We start from the raw sequence: 18,984 nt of genomic DNA, 5'->3' as shown, positions 1-18,984 counted from the left end.
GGGTAAAAAAAAGTCATTATACAATGTCTTTATTGGAATCATTTGTCAGCACAATGAGATTAGAGCATCACCAATAGTGCAAAAATAAATAAATAAAATAATGACCGTAAATTCCGGACTATAGGCCGCTACTTTTTTCCTACACTTTGAAACTCTGCGGCTAATTTATGGCGTTTTCTTTGCCGAGGGCCGTATCTACTCATATGGATTCTTCATCACTCCTAGCAACGTTTGCGAGTTTTACAAAATAACGCGTCCCATGTGTGATGTCTGTAGGAGTGTTTTCATGCATATTTGTACGTGCTACCGTAATGTAATCAAGCTAGCATCGTTAGCATTAGCTAATATATGTGTCTGTGTTAGTATTATTAACTTACAACATTCTTTTTGTATTGTTTCAGTTTCACAAATTCCTCAGTAAATTCCCCAAGACGTCACCGTGGAGTTATTGAGCCTGTTTAGCTGATTGGAGAGATAGCTTGCGCAGCTAGTGGGTCTATGACGATGACTTCTGTTTTGTGTGATCCTCCGTTTTACTGCCGTGTTAGAGACACCGTTTGGAAACAATGTAAAACATTTACACAATTTTTGTGTAAATAACTAATTTTGAAACATATAGGCTTATAGTCAAGGGCTGCCATTATATAGGGAAAAAATTCCCTAAAATGTGGTTTATAAACTGGTGCGCTCAATAGTCCAGAAAATTTGGTAAGTGTAAAATATGCAAAAAATGAGAAACATATACAAAATAAACAGAAGTAAGGTGGTAACCTGACATAAGTATGGTGAATATTAGTAATAAATATTTTATTATTTTCATTAAAGAATAGTGTTATTGCAGCTGGAACTAATTTAGGAGATTGTATCTGTACCATGTCAGTAATTAATTATTTTTTGGATGGTTGGCTGGAGCCTCAACACAGGACCATAATCCAGGGAAAAGGTCTACCTGGATTGTCATGACAAAAACATGTAGTTGGTGTGAAAGTGATCCAAATGAAAAAACAAACCTGGTCTTTGTACTGCTCGGTGTTGCGTCTCTCATCATCCACCTGCAGAACCAGCTCTTTCAGTTTTTTCTCAGTTCGCCTCACAAGCTTGGTGGCACCTTGCCGCTCCCTGAATGAAGAGCAGAACTGTGGTCAGACTCGAGTCTGCGCTTCCATGATCGAACTTCCCACGTCACCTGGTCTCGATGTCCAGCTGCTCCTCTAGCTGAGCGAGCTTGGCCTCAAGGGCGGCCATGTTGGCCTTGTACTTGGACTTCACCGCTCCTTCCAGCTCCTGCAGCTTGAGCTTCAGCTCCTTGTTCTGACGCTCCAGCTGGGCACGGGTGCCTTCCACGCGCTGAAAGGAGCTGCGTTCTGAGGTCAGCTCCACGTTCATCTGATCAGTCTGAAGGAAAGCAAGACCGTCATCTCGTCTGGGTTGAACTCTATAGCGTGCCCAGGACTTGTACAGACCTGCAGCATGGACTTCTTCAGCCTGTCGTTAACCAGCTCCGTGTTGCACTGCTCCTCCTCCAGCTCCTCTTCCAGCTGAGCAATACGTGCCTCCAAACGTCTCCTCTCCTCTGCGATTTGAGCACTGAGACAGAAGTGAAGACATAATGGACGCTCCTTCTTTGAGGTTTGAGAAGAGGTCTTACTTCTTGGTGGCCTGATTGTTCATCTCATCCTGCAGCTCGTCTCTCTCCAGCTGAGCCTGTCGCTTGGCTCGTTCTGCAGCAGCCACCTCCTGCACAAGCAAAGACTGCTTCACTTTTGTTTTAGGGATGAAACCATCATTCAGTTAAATGGATCAGAAACTAGCTTCAAGTCAGATTTTTGTGCTTTGATGCATGATGTAATGAGTAGATTATCTAAATGTCTACACCGCATGCCAGTGGTCAAACACCAACATATCAGCAGCTACTTTTTTACCTGCGCTTTGAACCCTGCGGCTTATAAAACAGTGCGACTGGTTTATGGATTTTTCTTCACCAAAGGCCATAATGTAAATAGTTTGAAAAACACACTGAATGAGTGTTGTCCTATGGCGCCATCTTTTGGATGACTTTGCTTACTGCAGATGCTGCATTGCCCTTCTGTTTAGACCAGGGCTCCACAAACTTTTTGGCCCCCGATATATATATATATATATATATATATATATATATATATATATATATATATATATATATATATATATATATATATATATATATATATATATATATATCCCGATATATATATATATATCTCTCTCTCTCAGGGGCCAAAAAGTTTGTGGAGCCCTGGTCTAAACAGAAGGGCAATGCACACCTAAAAAAATAGATTAAAGTGAATAAGACTTAATATTTAGTTGCAAATTCTTTGCTTTCAATAACTACATCAAGCCTGTGAGACATTGACATCACCAAACTTTTGCATTCTTCTTTTGTGATGCTTTTCCAGGCTTTCACTGCAGCCTCTTTCAGTTGTTGTTTGTTTTGGGGTAACTCTTCAGTCTCCTCTTCAGCAGGTTAAATGCATGCTCTATTGGGTTTAAGTCTGGAGACTGACTTGGCCAGACTAAAACCTTCCACTTCTTGCCCCTGATCAACTCCTTGCTTGTTTTGGCTTGTTGTCTTGCTGCATGATGAAGGATCTCCCAATCAGTTTGGTTGCATCTTTCTTTAAATTAGGAGACATAATGTTTCTGTAGACTTCTGAGTTCATTTTGCTGCTGCCATCATGTGTTACATCATCAATGAAGATGACGTCCCAGAAGAAGCCATGACATTATGTTTCACAGATGAGCTTGTATGTTTGGGATCATGAGCTGATCCTTTCTTTCTCCAAACGTTCGCCTTTCCATCACTTTGAAAGAAGTTAATCTTTGTCTCATCAGTCCCATAAAACCTTTTTCCAGAATTTTTGAGGCTCCTCTGTACCTTTTAGCAAATTCCAGCCTGGCCTTCCTGTTCTTCTTGCTAATGAGTGGTTTGCATCTTCTGGTGTAGCCTCTGTACTTCTGTCCATGAAGTCTTCTGCCAACATTAGATTGTGATACCTTCACTCCTGCCCTCTGGAAGTCGTTGCTGATGTCACTAACAGTTGTTCTTTATAGCTCTCACAATGTTTCTGTCATCAACTCCTAATGTTTTCCTTGGTCTACCTGTTCCACGTCTGTTGCTTAGTACACCAGTGGGTTCTTTCTTCTTCAGGACATTCCAAATGGTTGTACTGGCTGTGGCCAATGTTTGTGCAATGGCTCTGATTGATTGTCCATCTTCTCTCAGATTCACAATTGCTTCTTTTTCACCCATAGACAGCTCTCTGGTTTTCATGTTGGTTCCACCTCTAAATGCAGTCTGCACAGGCAAAACCTATCCTACCCAATCTGAAACTGAGCTCAGACATTCAGTGCTATTTATTGTTTGAATTATCAATGTAATTGTGAGACACCTGGGCAACAAAACACACCTGTCAGTCCCATGTTCCAATATTTTTGCCTTCCTGAAAAATGGGTAGGTCCAAACAAAAAGTGCTATCTTCTAAGTTGTGTATCAGATCCAGATGTAAATACCTGGAAATGAAAGCTAAAATGTTGATCTCTTATCTCATATTCACCTTTTGATGTCAAACCCAAATGTTTTCAGTCTACAACAAAAATAAACAAATTGGACTCACTGTTCCAATACTTTTGGAGGGCACGTTGACGAGTGTATGTATTAGTATAAACTTACAATTACATTCTTTTGTATTGCTTCAGTTTTGTAAATTCACCAAAACGTCATTGAGTATTTTTAGCTGACTGGTAGAGCTAGCTTACGCAGCTATTGGGTCCATGCTGTTTTGTCTGATCAGCCGTTTTACTGACACCGTTTGGAAACAATTAAAGAGGTATGCAAATAAACATTTTACAAAATATTTCTGTGTAAATAATTTCACTAGCGGCTTATAGTCCAAACTGAATTGTTATATGTCAAAGCTTAGGAAGGATTGAGTACTAAATCGATTAATCCAATTAGACTTTTAGGGAAAATAATTGAAATAAACAAGGATTTTCTTTCACCTTATAAAAGTCACATAACATTAATATTGCACTTTTACGAGTGTCATTAATAGGCAATAAACGAAACTAAAAGACTGATCAATGATGATACATTTGAGTTTAACAATAGAACATGTACACATTTGAAAAAGGTATCAAGTGTTTGGACATAGCAATAGTTAGCATGAACATACAAAGTGTAGACATCAACAGCGTACCCCCATGGGTTTAAATCCAACTGGGGACAAGTGTTGTAAATTAGCTTTGGCTACAAACACTATGATGCATACATTGGATAACTGTCTGTTTCTGTATCTGTCCCCATTTCAAATAAACCTCTATAATAATAAAAAAACAAGATGTTGGCTACCTATAAAGACTCTAACCTGGTTTCTGATTGTTTGCTGCTCTTAAATATGCAGGATGCTTTCTGCTAATGCAAGGCATTATTGATGCAGTGTTTTTGGGACATTTGACCACAATGATTACGAAACCTTTTATCTTATGTTCTCCGGACACTCTTTCACACTGAGCAGTGATCAGCACGAGCTGCATCACTGCTCTCGTGGAGCAAAACAACATCTGCGTATTTGACTCGTTAAACGGATCATCGAAGCAACAAAATACAAAACCAGTGCATTTTTCCCCTAATTTGAAATCTGCTAACAGCTTTTATGAGTTCAAATTGTCAGAATGTTGCAACAAAACTCATTGTTTTTTGCAATATTGGTGTTTGAACTCCTCAAATATGTATTTAATTGCCACATATTGTATTTTATCCTTTCGCAAAGCACTTGAGATGGAATGGAAAATACTGACCTCCTGCATTTGGAGCATATCAGCTTCCATGCCCTTTAACTTCTTCTCAGACTCCTTACTCTGGGCCAGAATTTCCTCTCGAGACATGCGAGTGTCATCCAGTTCCCTGATAAGTTCTTTCATCTGGGCCTAAAGGAGCATTCAGAAGCAACATTACTAAAAATAGTTTGTGGTTTACATTTTAACAACGGACTCACCTGCAGTTTCTTCAGTTGTTTGAGGGCTTCCTCACGGTGCTTGTTGGCCATGTCGATGCCCGCCTCCAGTTCCTTCAGGTCCAGCTCCAGTTTTTTACGTGCAGCAACGGCAGCAGAACGCTGCTTGCGCTCATCCTCCAGCTCCATTTCCATTTCGCGGACCTAAAGGAAGTACACCTGTCAACTAACTTGACCTTTCAAGAATAGGATAGACTTATTTGTGCCACATTGGGGAAATTATGCGGTACACAAAAAGTATTAAAAGTAGCGCAAAATGTCAAAATTATCTGGAGAGCAAATTAACCACTGATGTAAAACATAATAATGCAAGTATAGCCTTTCAAATGCAATAAACTTGTATTTCTGGCATATTCTAACATTGTAACTGGAATGCAAACGTCTTAATATCCAAGTTGAACATCAAACTAAAGTCAAATGAACTCTGTCAGCAACATTTTGCAGTTGAATAAAAATCACAGTCAAAAGCAATAAAATAGGTTTTGTTTATGTTGAGGGGCTGGGGGACCCTCAAATATAATAAAGCATAAATAAAATGGCTAAATAAGGCATTGTAACCTATATTATCACAGTTATTACTATCGCATATTTTTGAATGTAGTTATACAGACACTAAAATATTTTAACCAAGTTGTTTTCTTTTTAAAGAACTAAAATAATTACACACAATACATGAAATATTGTTCAGGATTCATAACAGAAATGTTATTTTTATTGCGTGTGTTTAAAATATGTTTATCTTCAATTTTAATTTGTAAACGTTTTAGATTGGTTTTTTTTTAAAGAAATAAAAACGGGGTTTTCACTTCCGGTTTATTCAACGTCACGCAAATGTGTTGAATATTCAACACAACCAACCTTTTAACTTGATATACGGTGATGACTTTGTGCACAGCCTTTATATGAATGCTATGTCTTAGTTGCTTAGATAGTAATGTGTTCATACAAGTTTGGATTGGGGGGTATGACGATTAATGGGGAAAGTTAATGTCTCTTGTTTTCTTGTTAGCGTTTACGATAGCTAGCATGCAAGCAACAGTTGGTCCATAATTTTATCAAGGTGTGGTTATCAATCAGGTTTTTTTTTTAATTGAATACAGTAATACTAACAGTGGGGTCAACATTATTACAATAATAGAAATAATAATAAAGCATGCACATGGCCATTTTTGAGGCTGGCAAAGTTATCGAGTTCAGTTTGATTGACTTATGGAATATCGGTCCAGGTGTAAAAAATTACAAATGCGCAACACATACACTTGCAGCATGCATGGATGAATACAACAAGTATGTACCTGCTTGATCAGAGACCTCTTCTTCTCCTCACCCATCTCGTCACGTCCGGACAGGTCCCGCTCATACTGGGCCTTCATGGCCTGCATGTTGACCTCCAGACGCAGCTTGGCATCTTCCGTGGCCTGCAGCTCATCCTCCAATTCCTCAAGCTGTGTTTTCATCTCCTCCAGCTGCTGATCCATGGAACGCTTGGACTTCTCCAGCTCGTGCACCTGTGGCACGACGAGGACTGAGACCAGGAAGGCACAAGCGAGGAGCAAGCAACATTAGGAAAGCAAAACCTACGCTCTTTCCAACGTCATCTTTGGATGACACCAGATCCTCCATTTCAGCCCGAAGCAGTTTGTTGTTGCGGTCCACCTCGTCCTTTAGATCCATGAGAGTTTCCAGCTCGCGGGTCAAAGACAGTGTACGGGTCTCTTTCTCACGGGCCTCGGCTTCAGCCCGATCTCGCTCCTCTGCATAGCGTGCAGATATGTTCTTCTCTTCTGCCAGCATCTTTGAGGGCAAGAAGGTTTAGGAAGTGTGTGACACACAACCATCTGAGTCATGTGAGCTCACCTGGTCAAACTTCTTCTGCTTCTTCTCCAGATTGGTGACAGTTTGTCGAAGTTGGTCGTGATCTATCACCATGTCGTCCAACTCTTGCTGGAGACGTGTCTTGGTTTTCTCCATCTTGTCGTAGGCCGAGCATTTCTCCTCCAGGCGCTGGTGTGTCCCCTCAAGGTCTCTTTGCAGCCTCTTCTTTCCTTCTTCAGCACTCTCCAAACAAGTGGAATCCTGCTCCAGTTTCTTCTTGAACTCCGCAAGCTGTTGGCAAGAAGGAAGCCTTTATTGCACCCACATCCCATCTAGTCATTCCTGTCATCTGCTGAAACTGAAAGTTTGATACTCCGAAGAGAAAGCCTTGATGTACCTGAGATTGTGCCATCACAAGCTGCTTTTCCACATTTCTTTTGGCTTCTTCTTCTTCCTCAAGTTGTTCCCTCAAGCTGTTCTGCTCATCCTCCATTTGGCGCAGACGTGTGGACATGGACAGTTTTTGCCGTGTCTCTTCCTGAAGTACTTCCTGTTGCAAAATAGGGCTGCAACAGTTAGTCGACAGAAACATTTGTCCTCGACAATTATATTTGTCCACAATAGTCGTGACATCATTACTCCTGTTTTTACGGGTGGACTATAGTCTATAGACTGTAGCCCGCGCTAACATGTAAAGTGTGAGGATATTTCCTCTCATTCTTGTTAAAAACAAATATTAATTTTGCTAACCTTGTTTTTATGGCAGTACATCTGTGATACACCAGTATTTAAAGACATATCGGACATTTGGAGGGAGGATGCGGACACAGCCTCGGTAAGAGTGTTAGCTTCTACCATGCTGGCTAGCTAACAAGAGTGAGACCAAGTTGTGTGAAAAATAACTTAAGTACCATTTTAGCCAAAGTCAGCCAACTAAACTTAGTCTACATCAATTCAAGTACATTTTAAAGCAGCGTCAATTTGCAATGCCGTAAAAAGGCACTTTAACGAACCCGAACACACAGGAACCAATGCACAGGTATCATAAGATTAAACATACAATCTATTAAATAGCCAACATTTTAAGAATGAATCAAAGAGAATTCTACACATTGAGTCTATTACAGTGGTAAAACTGCCAAGTGTTAATCAATATACCAGTGTGCAGCTTTTTAAACATCACTAAATGCTTCTTTTTTTGAGGAAGTTAGATTTTGTGGTTTTTAAAAAAATACATAAACAAAGTTAACTTTTTAGCACTTTGCTTTTCCTTTTTTTGTTATTAGTCATTTACATTTTTGTAACATCTGAATGAGCAGTACAGTTACAGTATAAATACATATTTATGAATGAATGAGTCATCTTTGCTGTTAGTAAGCACATGCCTAAAATAACTTCAGCTGCATTTAGAAGTCGATGGAAATTAGAGCCATTAAATGTGTACGCTTTATTATCCGACTAATCGTTAGGATAGTCGTTGACTAATCGACAAACAAAATAGCCGTTAGTTGCAGCCCTATTACAAAATGATCCATCATCAGGAGAACATTTGATTGGGTATCAAGTAGCAATACGGCGTCACTACAATTGTGATTACATTAGGGAACACAAATTTCCACTGAATGCACAACGTGGCCCAGAATACGCACGCCAGCTGACTCTTGACGTTTTTATTCAAGTCAATATCTTCTGCCCACGGATTGTCACCAACATGCCGTTCCTGTTCCGCATTACAGCGTTAAATATACGCACAGATTCTAATTTTGCCGAAGGTCGCAACAAATCCGTTTAATTTCGCTAAAATCTGCTAGTGTTGGACAGGAAGTCATGAACAAACAAAATAAAGCTTAAATGTGTCACCAACATACATTATTGCAATATGACAATAGTATTACAGCTAAATTCATATCATCGTATATAATACACATCATGCCAAGTTATATTTGATGAAAAACAATCAGCAAAACAGTCAAAGATTCTGGACAACGCTTTCCTGAAGGAATCAATAAAGTACTATCTATCTATCTATCTATCTTGGTTTGGATTGAAACATTCAGTTGAAATGTCTATTTGGTTGTAGTTTGCAAATGAAATGCATGGTACATGTCTAATTTATTTTTCCATGTCATGTACGCTAAATTCCGGACTATAAGCCGCTACTTTCTTCGTGCGCTTTGAACAGTGCAGTTTAAAAATTGGTGTGGCTAATATATGGATTTTTCTTCCCTGACAGCCGCAATGCAAAAAAGTTTACAAAAAAACAAGCAAATACACTGAATAGGTGTATTATTATTTGTGCTACGGCTCCATCTTTTGGATAAGTTCGCTCACTACTGGTACTGCAGTGCCCTTCTCTTTAGACTCGAGCTTTCAACTGGAAGTACAAGTGCCCTTCAGTTTTCTAGGCGTCCATTGCGCTCCTACTCATATGATTCTTCATTCATCACTCCAAGCAGCGTTTGTAAGTTTTACAATACAACTACAACAATTCTTACTAAAGCGTCCCATGTGTGATGTCTGTAGGAGTGTTTTAATGCATATTTGTACGTGCTATCGTAATGTAATGAAGCTAACGTTGTTAGCATTAGCTAATATGCTAACACGCTTACGAGTGTCCATGTTAGTATTGTTAACTAACAATGGCATTCTTTTTGTAGTGTTTTGGTTTTGTAAATTCACCAAAACTTCACGGTGGAGTTATTGAGTCCGTTTAGCTGATTGGAGAGCTAACTTGCGCAGCTGGCGGGTCCATGACCATGAGTTTTACTGCCGTGTTGCAGACACCATTTGAAAACAATTAATTAATAAACATTTACAAAATCTTTGTGTAAATCATTTCACAAGGTATATATATCTGCGGCTTATAGTCCAGAGTGGCTAATACATGGAAAATATTTACTTCTAAAATTTAGTGGGTGCCGCTTATATACCCGTGCGAGCTATAGTCCAGAAAGTACGGTGACTAAATGATTAACCCTTAATATACAAATGTATAAACAACTGTCAGATTTTCTGCAGGACAAATGTATACAACTACTACCACCGTAAAAGGTAAAGAATAATCAACTCCAACTACAATACTATATTATATAGTCATAAAAGAGGCCTAAAAACCTCAAATCACTAAGAGTCGCAAACTGTGCAGTAAAATTTAATAATGTTTGGCTAGTTGTAACACATATGCAGAGTTGTGCGTTTGCATTTCAATGAATTTCTGTCCTTTATAAGTATTTAAAAGGAAAATTTTAAATGTAAGGAACTTTAAAAGAACACAATTGATTATGCTGTGTAGGCGTTGTAGTCATTTGTCATATGTTGGGGTTAGGGGGTGTAACGATGTGAAAATGTCATTAATGGGACCAAAATGATCACGGTTATTTTCAAGGTTTTGTTGAATGTGCTCAAAAAGTACTTCTACACACACGCACGTCCTTCAACCAGGTTTTACTCAAAACAATACACTTTAATTAGTAGAACAAATATCAAATATTGTTGTGGCTTTTTAAGAAGCATTGAGTGTTTATCTTCTTCTTATTATTCATTATTAATTTAATTTGTAAAAGGCTTCAGTTTTTTTTGTTGCATCCTAAAATGGATTTTGGGCACATCACTTCCGGTGTGAGTTCACTTTCCGGTTGTCATTCTTTGGAGTTTAACTAGATCATGCTGTCAAAGATCTCGTCGGTTCAATGTACACAATTGAAGAGTTAAGTTGCTCAGAGAGTAATGGCTTTATATTGGAGTATGTCATTTCTTAAAGGGGAAGAGACGTTATTGTCGCTTGTATTCATGTTAGCATCTAAGCTAGCGCTAACATGCTTCTCCAGTAAAAGAGCAGTGTCTTATTTATCGAAGTGTTATCAATCCTGGTTTTAAAGGTAATTTTAATGAGGTGATTCTAACCGTGGGGAAGTTATCATTTTACCGTTTATTGTTTCATGCCTAATTGGGGTTTATCCCAATGACCCAAATGAATATGCCCCAGTCTACAAATGAGAGCAGCAACATGTGTACCTGGACATCCTGGATCTGAGACTCAAGTACAGAGTGGTCTTTGGTTGCTTTGATGGATTTGCTCTCCACGTCATTCAGTTGACCACAGACATGCTCCAGTTCAGTCTGAGGACAAAAATCAAACAAGAGCGTGGCATGGTTATTCCTTGTGGAACAGTTTATTTTGAGCAACATGCTTCTAATCGGAGCAGCTTAGCTCAAGGTGTGATAGATCTTCACATACCTGCATTTTTACAGACTTGTCAGCTAGCTCCAACCTCTGACGCTCGCTCTCAGTATTCTTTAGCAGCAACTCCTGTACTTGAGCTTCAGCTTTCTTCCTGCGATGTTCTGAATCTCCTTTTCCCTGCAACAAGCCCTGCAGCTCGATGGTGAGCTCATTCTTCTCCGATTCCAGAGCCTGCTTGGCCTTCTCCATTGACACTTTGTTCTGAAAGGCAGTTCATGTTAACGCCACGGTCAATTAACCATTGCGGGCTCAGGATTTGAAAAAAATACCCGCTTGGCCTGCTCCAGCTGCTCATTCAGCTCATCGAAGGCTTGATTGTGCTTCTGTCTCATGTCACCCATCTGCTGCTCGTGGAGTCTGGCCTCGTCTTCCAAACCCTTCTTCAGCTGGGCCACCTCGGTCTCACGCTTGGTTCTGAGAACAGGGACCACACATGCGCAAACTTGAAGAATACAGTTAAAATCGTAGGTCGTCACCACACAGCATTGGCTCTTCCACAAATGTACTTATTTTTTTCTCTGCTGGTAATTGTGGGGATTGATTTTTTGGTAACCTAAAAAGAAAGCTATGACTTTAGCAGAGGGCACTGTCTCTCAGTTCTGTCAACATTTTCCAGGGAGAAGATGTGTTGGGTAACTGCACATTTTATATGTACAATAGGCACATTATAGGGTTATACTAGGGCTGTCAAATTCATTTTAGCTCAGGGACCACAAGGAGGAAAATCATTAGGGCTGTGAATCTTTGGGTGTCCCATGATTCGATTCAAAATTTTTAAAAAATTCAATTCAACACGATTCTCGATTCAAAAACGATTTTTTCCAGATTCAAAATTCATTCAATACATAGGATTTCAGCAGGATCTACCCCAGTCTGCTGACATGCAGAGTAGTAGATTTTTGTAAAACGCTTTTATAATTGTAAAGGACAATGTTTTATCAACTGATTGCAATAATGTAAATTTGTTTTAACTATTAAATGAACCAAAAATATGACTTATTTTATCTTTGTGAAAATATTGGACACAGTGTGTTGTCAAGCTTATGAGATGCGATGCAAGTGTAAGCCACTGTGACACTATTCTTTTTTATTTTTTATAAATGTCTAATGATAATGTCAATGAGGGATTTTTAATCACTGCTATGTTGAAATTGTAACTAATATTGACACTGTTGTTGATAATATTCATTTTTGTTTCACTACTTTTTACTACCCGTTCTGTGTCGTGTTTGTGTCTCCTCTCAATTGCTCCGTTTATTGCAGTTCTGAGTGTTGCTTTGTCGGGTTTGGTTTTGGAATTGGATTGCATTTTTATGGTATTGCTGTGTATTTTTTTGTTGGATTGATTAATTAAAAATTAAAAATAAATAAATAAATACATTTTTAAAAAATAAATTTAAAAAATCGATTTTTTAAAAATGAGAATCGATTCTGAATCGCACAATGTGTGAATCGCGATTCGAATTCCAATCAATTTTTTCCCCCACCCCTAAAAATCATGGTATGATAACCTTAAAAATAAAGACAACTTCGGATTGTTTTCTTTTGTTGGTGTTAATGTTTAATCTATCAGAAGTTGAAACTATTATAAAAAACTAAATGACAGAAGGTTATTCATGTAATCGACTCATTTTCCTCAACTGATGTACTCAAATCTGGTTTATTCTGTACATATGTAGCCTCATCTGAAAAAACTTGTCATTTCATGAATCACACATGAAGCTAGAAGGGGATACATAATATTTCAGCATATTTATGTGCGCCTAGAAAACGTGTCCCCATTACCAATGACATCTTTGACAATCAAGGCATGAACGTAACAATCCACATTTTGTTTACAATTCCTAGAGTCCAAACACGGCACATAGCTCCACCCCCTCTGAAGTCATGTGCGCTCTGGGGCAGGGGAAACAAATTGCTTTTGCGAGATCCAGTGAACACATTCAGAACCGATTAAAAAAAATTCAGCTAGTTTTTATACTTTGCAAACTTATCTTGCAGGCGGGGTATAACCTGTTGGCGGGCCTTAGGTGTGAAACCCCTGGTTTGTACAATAGTGAATCTCAACTGCTGGGTTGGGACCTGTTTGCCTGGGCAAAAAATATGAAAACAATCCCTTCCTTTATTTTAAAAGGTTTTTTTTCCAAAGCAGTGGGGTCTATAAAAATCCCTTAACCCTCCTATTGTCCTTGGGGTCAATGTGACCCCAAGGCATTTTGAGAGTCTCTAAAAAGATGGTTGTCATTAGTTTTTCTTCCTAATATTTCATGACTTTTCCTAATCCATCAGGGAGACACAGAAAAATATAAAATCAACTGCATGATTGTTTCTCATTTCTCTGTACACATTTTGACCACGCCATCGTTCCTCAGGGGTCATATAGACCCCAGGATTGGAAAGCACTATAAGTCTTTGTGTGTTAGAGTGAGACACATGATCCAATTGACTTTTTTGTGCTCCCAAGTGATCTGAACATAGAGAATTCAATTGTGAGTTGATCTGACCATCATACACTGAATTATTGTTGGTTTAATATCGTTTGGCAGCCATTTTGACAGTTTTCCATAGATATTTCGGCACATTGCACCCCCCCCCCCACCAAATACCCCCCAGTGGGAAATTACTTATGTGTGCTCCTAAGTCCCCTGAACACAAAGAAACAAATAGTGAGTCAATCCAACCATCATAGACCGAGTTATTGCAGTTTGAATACTGTTAGGCTTGGTCTTGAATGTGACCAAAAGTGATTTTCGTAATTTCTGAACGTACAAATACATATAAACTCAGTTTTCCATATAAGTGTCACACAAGAAATGAAATGGAACAATCACTGTGAGTTTATCTGACTATTACATGCTGAACTAGTGTGGTTTGAGTAGCGTTTGGTGGCCATTTTAGCGTTTTTCTACCTCGAACATCCCAGTAGGAAACCATTTATTTGTGCTCCTAAGTCCCCTGAACACAGAAAAAAGCAGTGAGTAGATCTTTATTAGTAATTGATGCAGAAACCACTGAGATAAATGGTCTTGAAAATAAATTTATAATTTATACTCTGTCGGAATGGCGGGATGTCGGAACAGTTCAAACATTCCGTTCCCGCGCCGTGTGAGAACAGGAGGAGGGGAGGGGGGAGGAGCAAACATATAAAAGCACTCGCATAGCAGCCTTCTAAACCATTTCTCTGCTGCTGTCTCTGCTGCTGTTTGTGATATACTCTCTCTCTCTCTCTCTTGTTTCGAGTTTGCCTTCTAAACCATTTCTCTGCTGCTGTTTGTGATATACTCTCTCTCTCTCTCTTGTTTCGAGTTTGCCTTCTAAACCATTTCTCTGCTGCTGTTTGTGATATACTCTCTCTCTCTCTCTCTCTCTTGTTTTGAGTTTGATGATGCCAAACCACAAGACGTTCTCTGTCCAGGAGGTTTTGGATCAGGTTTTTAGTGAAGAGGTAGACATAGAGGAAAATGTGTCTGAAATCGAAGACAATGTTGTGGAAGACCCTGATTATGGGGCATCGTCCTCTGATGAGGATGAGACCCTTGATGCTGAAGTTCCTGTCAACACTGGAACACCAGCAGACATTTTCCTGTCCAAAAATGGAAAGTTGTCGTGGTCCCCTGCCCCACGTCAACGGCAGGGTAGACTTAGCGCTGGTAATGTCATCAAAATGGTTCCAGGCCCAACCCGATATGCGATTAGCCGTGTCCAAGACATAAAATCTGCATTTGAGCTCCTCATGACACCATCAATTGAGAACCATGTACTCTTGATGACCAATTTAGAGGGGAGTCGTGTGTTTGGGGACAGTTGGAAGCCGATCGATGCAATTGACTTGCAGGCATACATCGGGTTGCTCATTTTGGGGGGCGTGTACAAGTCCAAAGGCGAGGCAGCAGAAAGCCTGTGGAATAAAGAGACTGGAAGGGCCATCTTCCCAGCCACCATGTCTCTGAAGAAATTCCATATTATGTCTCGTGTCCTACGGTTCGATGACAGAGAGAAAAGACAGGGCCGGAGAGAACATGACAAGCTGGCAGCTATCCGGGATGTATGGGACAAGTGGGTTCAGCAACTGCCATTGCTTTACAACCCAGGCCCCCATGTGACTGTGGATGAATGTCTGGTGGCGTTTCGTGGCCGCTGTCCATTTAGACAGTACATCCCGAGTAAACCAGCCAAATACGGCATTAAAATATGGGCAGCATGTGATGCCCAGTCGAGCTATGCCTGGAATATGCAGGTCTACACCGGCAAAGCCCCTGGGGAAGCACCTGAAAAAAATCAGGGCATGAGGGTTGTCCTGGACATGGCTGAGGGACTGGAGGGGCACAATATAACGTGCGACAACTTCTTCACCTCCTATGCCCTTGGTGAAGAACTCGCAAAGCGGAAAGTCACCATGCTGGGGACAGTCCGCAAGAACAAGCCAGAGCTTCCCTCTGAGCTTGTTGCAATCAAGAACAGACAGGCTACATCCTCAGTGTTTGCCTTCACTGAGAACGCCACAGCTGTTTCGTATTGCCCCAAGAAAGGGAAGAACGTTGTGCTCATGAGTACGATGCACAAGGATGCCCAGCTCAGCACCAGGGAGGACAAGAAGCCACAAATGGTGTTGGACTACAATGCCACAAAGGGTGGTGTTGACAACCTGGATAAAGTCACAGGCACGTACAGCTGCCGACGCATGACTGCACGATGGCCCCTTGTTGTATTCTTCAACATCATCGATGTGAGTGCCTACAACGCTTTTGTGCTTTGGAGGGAGATCAGTGAAGGCTGGAACAGCGAAAAGCTGTACCGGAGGAGGCTGTTCCTGGAACAGCTGGGGTACGCGCTGGTGCAACCCCAAATTGCACGAAGAGTTGTCCTACCAAGAGCCTCAGCGGCTGCTGTGGTGATAGTGGAGGATGTTCAGAGGGAGGCACACACCTCCAATCCTCCAGTGGCCAGAGGGCAAAAACGAGGCAGGTGCCAGATCTGTTCCACTAGGAACGATAACAAGACAACTAATACATGTGGGGGATGTGGCAAATACATCTGCAAGGAGCACATCCGTTGTGGATCATGTGCCCAGTAGTGCTTTACCCTTTCTTGGAGAGTGGGGGATGAATATTGCCATTTTTCATTTGTTTTACATTTCTTGAGAGAGGTAGACTCTAGGCTACTTTTTGCAGTCTGTGAAAAAATAGGAGTGGCAGACTTTTACAGTATTTTAGTTTTTTTGAAATAAGACAATATTTTTGGTAAATAGCCTACTGTCTTGTTATTTTTTTCTTCAAATATGGACACTCCAAATGGCCGGCCAATGGTCAGATATTTGTTGTTGTTGAAAAAAAACAAAACAAAAAAAAAAAAAATACAAAATATAAAGAGTAATAAAAAAACTTCCCCCATTGAGGATTGCCACCTTATCCTGGTCAGAGGGTTTGTGCTTGACCCTTTCTTGGAGAGTGAGACGAATATTGTTATTTTCAAATGGACACTCCAAATGGCCAACGGTCAGATATTTGTTGTTGTTGAAAAAAAAAAAAAAAGAAAAAAAAAAAGAAAAAAAAAAAAGTTATAAAAAACTTCCCCCTGGAGGATTGCCACCTTATCGTGGTCAGGGGGTTTGCGTGCTTCCATGACCCTAAGAGCTATAGCTGGTCTTAGGGTAGAAGCCTGACTAAGTGCAATCTAAATGGCAAAAAACAACAACAACAACAACACCATACAATTAATACAATTCGGTCACATTCAATGATGGCCGCCTAACAGTATTCAAACTGCGATAACTCGGTCTAAGATGGTTGGATTGACTCACAATTTGTTTCTTTGTGTTCAGGGGACCTAGGAGCACAAATAAGTGGTTTACCACTGGGAGGTTATCTGGGGGGGGGGGCGTAGTGTGCCAAAAAATCAATAAAAAACGGTCAAATTTGACACCAAACGGTATTCAAACAACAATAATTCAGTGTATGATGGTCAGATCGACTCAGAGTTGACTTCTCTGTGTTCAGAAGACTTGGGAGCACAAAAAAGTCAATTGGATCATGTGTCTTACTCCCACACACAACAACTTATAGAGCTTTACATCTCTGGGGTCTATGTGACCCCTGAGGAACGATGGTGTAGGCAAAAATCGAGGTCAATAGGAGGGTTAAAGGCCTACTGAAACCCACTACTACCGACCACGCAGTCTGATAGTTTATATATCAATGATGAAATCTTAACATTGCAACACATGCCAATACGGCCGGGTTAACTTATAAACTGCAATTTTAAAATTTCCCGGGAAATATCCGGCTGAAAACGTCTCGGTATGATGACGTTTGTGACGTCACGGATTGTGCGGAAGTATTGGGACACCATTGTGTCCCAATACAAACAGCTCTGTTTTCATCGCAAAATTCAACAGTATTCTGGACATCTGTGTTGGTGAATCTTTTGCAATTTGTTTAATGGACAATAAAGACAGCAAAGAAGAAAGCTGTAGGTGGGATCGGTGTATTAGCGGCTGGCTACAGCAACACAACCAGGAGGACTTTGAGTTGGATAGCAGACGCGCTACCGTGAGTACGCAGCTTTATTCCAAACATTTGATCGCTTGCCCGTCCGTGCGTGCCGCTATGTGCATGTCACGTACGTAACTTTGGGGAAATATATGTGCTGTATGAACTTTGCGGAAGTGAACGGTACTTTGGGCTGTGGGATTGAGTGTGTTGTGCGGGTGTTTGAGTTGTATTGGCGGGTTATATGGACGGGAGGGGGGAGGTGTTTGTTATGCGCGATTAATTTGTAGCATATTAAATATAAGCCTGGTTATGTTGTGGCTAATAGAGTATATATATGTCTTGTGTTTATTTACTGTTTTAGTCATTCCCAGCTGAATATCAGGTCCCACCCGCCTCTCACAGCTTCTTCCCTATCTGAATCGCTTCCACTGCCCTCTAATCCTTCACTTTCACTTTCCTCATCCACAAATATTTCATCCTCGCTCAAATTAATGGGGTAATCGTCGCTTTCTCGGTCTGAATCGCTCACGCTGCTAGCGTCCATGATTGAAAACAATGTGCAGATGTGAGGAGCTCTTCAACCTGTGACGTCACGCTACTCCGGTACAGGCAAAGCTTTTTTTTATCACGACCAAAAGTTGCGAACTTTATCGTCGATGTTCTTTACTAAATCTTTTCAGCAAAAATATGGCAGTATCGCGAAATGATCAAGTATGACACATAGAATGGATCTGCTATCCCTGTTTAAATAAGAAAATCTCATTTCAGTAGGCCTTTAAATGGCAAGAAATGTCCTTATGGTCTACTGCCATTAGGATGTGCCAATCCTATATCTTGTGTATTCTTATCATAAATCAGCTGTTTTTAAGTAGAGTGTGCTATGGAGGCTTTTCAATTTGTCATGTAAACTCAATAATGCCAATTGCACATTGCACAAAATGGGATTTTAATGTAAATTAGCAACAAGTCAGCATATTTGTCTAAATACATGTTTATGTTGAATGTCAAATGATTTTGTGTCTTGTAATTGACATGCTTTATTTTTTAACATTCAGTTTTACAGCGCTTCAAGTAAAGGCTGTGAAGTAGAACTCAATTGGTGTCTTGAGTGAGAACCGGTTATCTGTCTGCTGAGCTGGCAAGTAGAAACCCAAGTTTGCATGAGCAGAGAAGAAAACATTTACATGTTCAAATACATTTGGGATTAAACAATTATTGTTTCTAAAATGCCACTTGACATTAAGGTCCCGCAGCTAAACAATGAGTGAGTGCAGCCTGCAATTCAAATATTACAGTTCAACACATTGCAGATTTAAAAAAAATTTTTTTTTTTAAAGCAAATTCTCAACATTTTTGCCCCAAATTAACCATTTTCATGCATAAC

The 18,984-nt window shown here is 40.1% G+C and overlaps 1 protein-coding gene across 2 annotated transcripts in view; it reads right to left on the bottom strand.

Annotated features, from left to right (window-relative positions):
* LOC133642685 (myosin-9-like) overlaps positions 1-18,984 on the bottom strand; it is an 82,880-nt gene that overhangs the window by 3,294 nt on the left and 60,602 nt on the right. For both annotated transcript variants that reach the window (XM_062037038.1, XM_062037039.1), the window contains 13 exons: positions 11,379-11,523; positions 11,104-11,310; positions 10,881-10,985; positions 7,264-7,416; positions 6,909-7,157; positions 6,633-6,845; positions 6,347-6,559; positions 5,034-5,195; positions 4,837-4,965; positions 1,649-1,737; positions 1,464-1,587; positions 1,187-1,395; positions 1,011-1,119 (listed from right to left, as the gene is read on the bottom strand). In XM_062037038.1, coding sequence (XP_061893022.1) covers positions 1,011-1,119; positions 1,187-1,395; positions 1,464-1,587; positions 1,649-1,737; positions 4,837-4,965; positions 5,034-5,195; positions 6,347-6,559; positions 6,633-6,845; positions 6,909-7,157; positions 7,264-7,416; positions 10,881-10,985; positions 11,104-11,310; positions 11,379-11,523 — 2,107 coding nt within the window. The remainder of the gene's footprint in view (positions 1-1,010; positions 1,120-1,186; positions 1,396-1,463; positions 1,588-1,648; positions 1,738-4,836; positions 4,966-5,033; positions 5,196-6,346; positions 6,560-6,632; positions 6,846-6,908; positions 7,158-7,263; positions 7,417-10,880; positions 10,986-11,103; positions 11,311-11,378; positions 11,524-18,984) is intronic.

This window comes from Entelurus aequoreus, linkage group LG25, assembly GCF_033978785.1.
Source record: "Entelurus aequoreus isolate RoL-2023_Sb linkage group LG25, RoL_Eaeq_v1.1, whole genome shotgun sequence".
NCBI lineage: Eukaryota > Metazoa > Chordata > Actinopteri > Syngnathiformes > Syngnathidae > Entelurus > Entelurus aequoreus.
This window is presented reverse-complemented; position numbering and strand designations above follow the sequence as displayed.